Raw genomic sequence first — 3,483 nt, 5'->3', positions numbered from 1 at the left:
TGAGAGGGGGAACTTGGAGCAGCAAAACCCAGACCTGCGCTCCTGGCACCTGGCCCCCGCACCCCCGGAGGAAGCTTATCAGGCTTCTGCGGCCTCTAACAGCTGTTGGCAGCCCGCGCCGAGACAGGGCCAGGCTTGGCCGAGGAGACGCTTTGCTCCCCGGGCAGTGTCCGGGGTCCTGGGACAGGCCAGGTGGAGACTCGGGGCCTGTTCCACGGCACTGCCGGCCTGACTTTGCAAGCCGCCAGCCCAGCTCGGCAGAGGAAACCTCTGCAGAGCTGCTGCACAGCCCAGCCTCTGTCCCAGGGAGCGCATGGGGAGCTGCTCCGAGCTGCGCGGCGCCCCGACGCACGCTTACCACAGCCCCAGCCTTAGCGTTGCCCCCGTCACTAAATATAGCCCCCCGCGCTCTGGAGGACGGCGCGAGGCTCGGCAGCGGGACGGGGGGTTGACATCCCCAGGGGATATTTGCAGCTCGTGGTACACCACAGGGGCACGTAAAGACACCTGCACCCTCTGCGTGATGCTGCAGCCCCTGCAGACAGGATTGGGGCTGCAAGCCGTACGTGGCACAGGGCAGCTTGCCCGCCCTGACCGGGCAGTCGGAGAAGGTCCAGAACAGCAGGCAGCATGCGTGGAGGATCAGCCTCCCTCTGAAACCCTCGTCCTCGGCGCTCTGCTGCGCTCTTCTCCAGCGACCGCTCTCCACCCCAGAGCTGGCTGCATTGCAGGGGACCTGCAGACTTGCAAAGGGCGCTGGGGCTTGGTGCTGGTTTTTGGTGGGGGTAGTGATCCTGGCAAAGTCACCCGGCAGGGGGGCGTTGCAGGCTCCAGCGGCGCATCCCACAGCTGCAGTGTCTGGGAGCGTCAGTCGGGTCTGAACTTCTGGGCCAGGGTGACCTGTCCTGGAGGCGCCCGAGCAGCGCTCCAGGCATCGAGCGCCCGAGGCCAGGAGAGGCTGCGAGCTGGCGGCGAGCTCCACCGAACCACCGATGGAGGCTGGCACCTCCTGGCCACAGTTCGAGACCGGGAAGGCACGGCTACGTGGCAGGGGTGCCACGTGGCTTTCAGCGCAGCAGTGGCATCCCTGTGGCCCCGGGCGGGATGGGCTGCAAGGCAGAGGTGGTGTCAGGGTGGCTGCAGTGGTGTCTACCGGGCTGAGCCTCCCAGCTCCCTGGGCCTGCGGCTGCCCCGGAGCACAGAGACCTTGGGTTGGGCTTTGCTTCATATGGGAAAGCTCTGTTGCAGCTCGCTTCCTTGCAACACAGGCTTCCCCGCTGCTGGCACAGGGAAGCTGGGGAATGGGGCAGCTTTGCTGCCGGCTCGGGGCTGAATGGCTGCTGGGAGACTGTGAGGTTGCACTTGTCTAGCACCCCCCTCCTCGCGCCCCGCCATGCTGCATGCCACTGGCTGCTGTCTGCAGCCTCCCGCGTGGGCGAGCAGCCCCAGGCCTTACAGCAGCCCGGACTCTGCCAGTTCTCCTAATTGCAGCCCACAAAGCCGGGCTTCCTGTTTGGAAATCACCCCAAAGGGCGGGAGAGGGAGGCTTCTGGAGGTCTGTGACAGCCGCGCTGGAGGCACCCAATGGAGCCAAAGGCAAAGGAGGTGGCCCAGCGTGGACTGGTGTCCAGGACGGCCACGGGGTGCGGCTCCGCTGCAGAAAGGGAGGGCGTTTTGGTAGCGGCTGCCTGCCCCGTCGAAGCCAGGGGAAGCAGGGGGTGCCGAGGGGGGCTCCTTGCAGCCCTCTGATGCACGGCTGGCCTCCCCGGGCGATGGCTGCTGAGCTCTGGACGCCGGCAGGACCCCCAGGGCTGTGACTCCACATGGAGGGGAAAGGGCCTGTGGGGCCTCGTGGCAGCTCTCAGCACCCAGCATGCGCCCACGTAGCAAATCTGAAGGGGCCGATATCCACCCCCACGGGAAGTGCCGTAGCGTGTCCCCCCAGCTCGGTCCCAGCCTGACTGCGGTGCGTGGGGAGGGTGAGAAGAGCGCGAGGTGTCTGCGAGCTCAGCTGGAAGCAGCTGTGCCGTGTGTGAGGCTGCCTCCGCCTCTCCAGTCTGTTCCTGCATCCCTGCATGTGTAGATACTTACCTGGCAGGGGAGACACCATGATCAATCAGGTGGTCAGGTGGTTTTCCCAGGTGGTTGTCTCTGACATGTCCCCCATAGGAGGTCTATATTGAGCAGATTTTTTTTGGTGTTGGGTGGTGGAACCGGAGCTTGCTCCATCCACTCCATGCATTGACCTGGTACAGGGGTGCTTCCAGGACCGGTGCAAAAGAACAGACCAAAAAAGAAAAAAAAGGCCTCTGCAGGGGTGCAGGGGTGCAGGGTGCTGGTGCTGCCCAGGGCACGAGGTCCGTGGGGGAGGCAGTGACCTGCCCGGGCCCGGGGAGGGGTCTGAAGCCCCGGTGGGGGAGCTCCACAGGGCTTGCAAGGCTGCTCCAGCCCTGAGCACAGCTCCCCTTGGTCCTTCCTCCCCATCCTCCAGCCCTGGGGACCCCCCGGAGCCCTGCCAAGCCCCAGCTCCTCTTCCTGCCCCCTTCGCTGCCCTCCCCGCCCCACGCCCCCTTCCCGTGCTGGCTCCACCCTGCCCCGTGCTGATCTTCCTGTAGACACAAGCCTGAGCTCCCTCTGCCCCAGCCCGTCGGCCCTGGCTCCCCAGTTCCTCTCGCCGCCGGCTGCAGGGTCAGGGGGTGCTGGGAGCTGCCAGGATGGGCGCGCTGCACTGGGCTCTGCTCTGCGTGGCCTGGGGCCGCGTGGCCGGTGAGTCTCGCCCCTGCTCGGGGTGGGGAGGCCGTTGAGATGTTCCCCCTGGAAGGGCGGTGTGGGTCCCCGAAGGCCCCCCGTTGCTTGTGGGGGACAGGGTCCCCCAGCTTCGGGTGGGCAGGTGCCGGGGCTCATGCAAAGGACTCCTGGGTTGCAGCCTCTGCTGTGCCTCAGTTTCCCCTGGCTGGACGAGAATGGGCCCAGCCTCCAGCCCGCTGGCACGGGGCAACGTACTGGGGCTCCCCCACTCTGGGGCTGCAGACGTGAGGGCTGTGAGTCTCATACTTTGCCGGGGGGATGATCTGCACACGAACCTGCGCCGTACACAGCGGCTTCCCCGCGCACCGCTGCCTGCCCGGGCCAGGGGCGTTCGGAGGGGAGGGTTGCCCCCGCCTCTGCCCCGGCGCTGGAGACGGAGACGGCTTGCCCCCGGCGTGTTGGGGCAGGGGGCTATGGAGGGTTAAAGCAGACGGGAGGCACCGTCCCCGCCCGGCGCCGTGCAGGGAGAGGCGAGTCGCGCGCAGGGCGTGTTGGCTTGGGTTTGTACAGGATTGAGCCACAGCTGCAGTCTTGAGAAACACGGAGCCCGGGTCCCGGGGCAGAGGAGGCGGCTCCGTGGCGGAGCCCAGAGGCCCCGGGGCAGACGCTGGGCGCCAGCCACGCCTGCGGCCGCCGATGCTCTCGGGTGAAACCGTTGGCCAAATCTTTGCTGGC

General features: G+C 67.0%; 1 protein-coding gene across 2 annotated transcripts in view; it reads left to right on the top strand.

Moving 5' to 3' along the window:
* Positions 1 to 3,483, top strand: part of LOC109318610 (digestive cysteine proteinase 1-like) — a 21,991-nt gene that overhangs the window by 11,801 nt on the left and 6,707 nt on the right. The window contains exon 1 of one of the 2 annotated variants that reach the window (XM_019547954.1): positions 2,618 to 2,766. The exons of the other annotated variant lie outside the window; for it this stretch is intronic. Within the exon in view, the coding sequence (XP_019403499.1) occupies positions 2,715 to 2,766 (52 nt within the window). The 5' untranslated portion in view covers positions 2,618 to 2,714. Of the gene's footprint in view, positions 1 to 2,617; positions 2,767 to 3,483 lie in introns of those variants that run through there. 2 annotated transcript variants of the gene reach the window in all.

The sequence above is a fragment of the Crocodylus porosus genome, unplaced genomic scaffold, assembly GCF_001723895.1.
Source record: "Crocodylus porosus isolate Cpor-Errol unplaced genomic scaffold, CroPor_comp1, whole genome shotgun sequence".
NCBI classification, from domain to species: domain Eukaryota; kingdom Metazoa; phylum Chordata; order Crocodylia; family Crocodylidae; genus Crocodylus; species Crocodylus porosus.
Note: the sequence above shows the minus strand (reverse complement) of the source record. Positions and strands in the feature narration are given on the sequence as shown.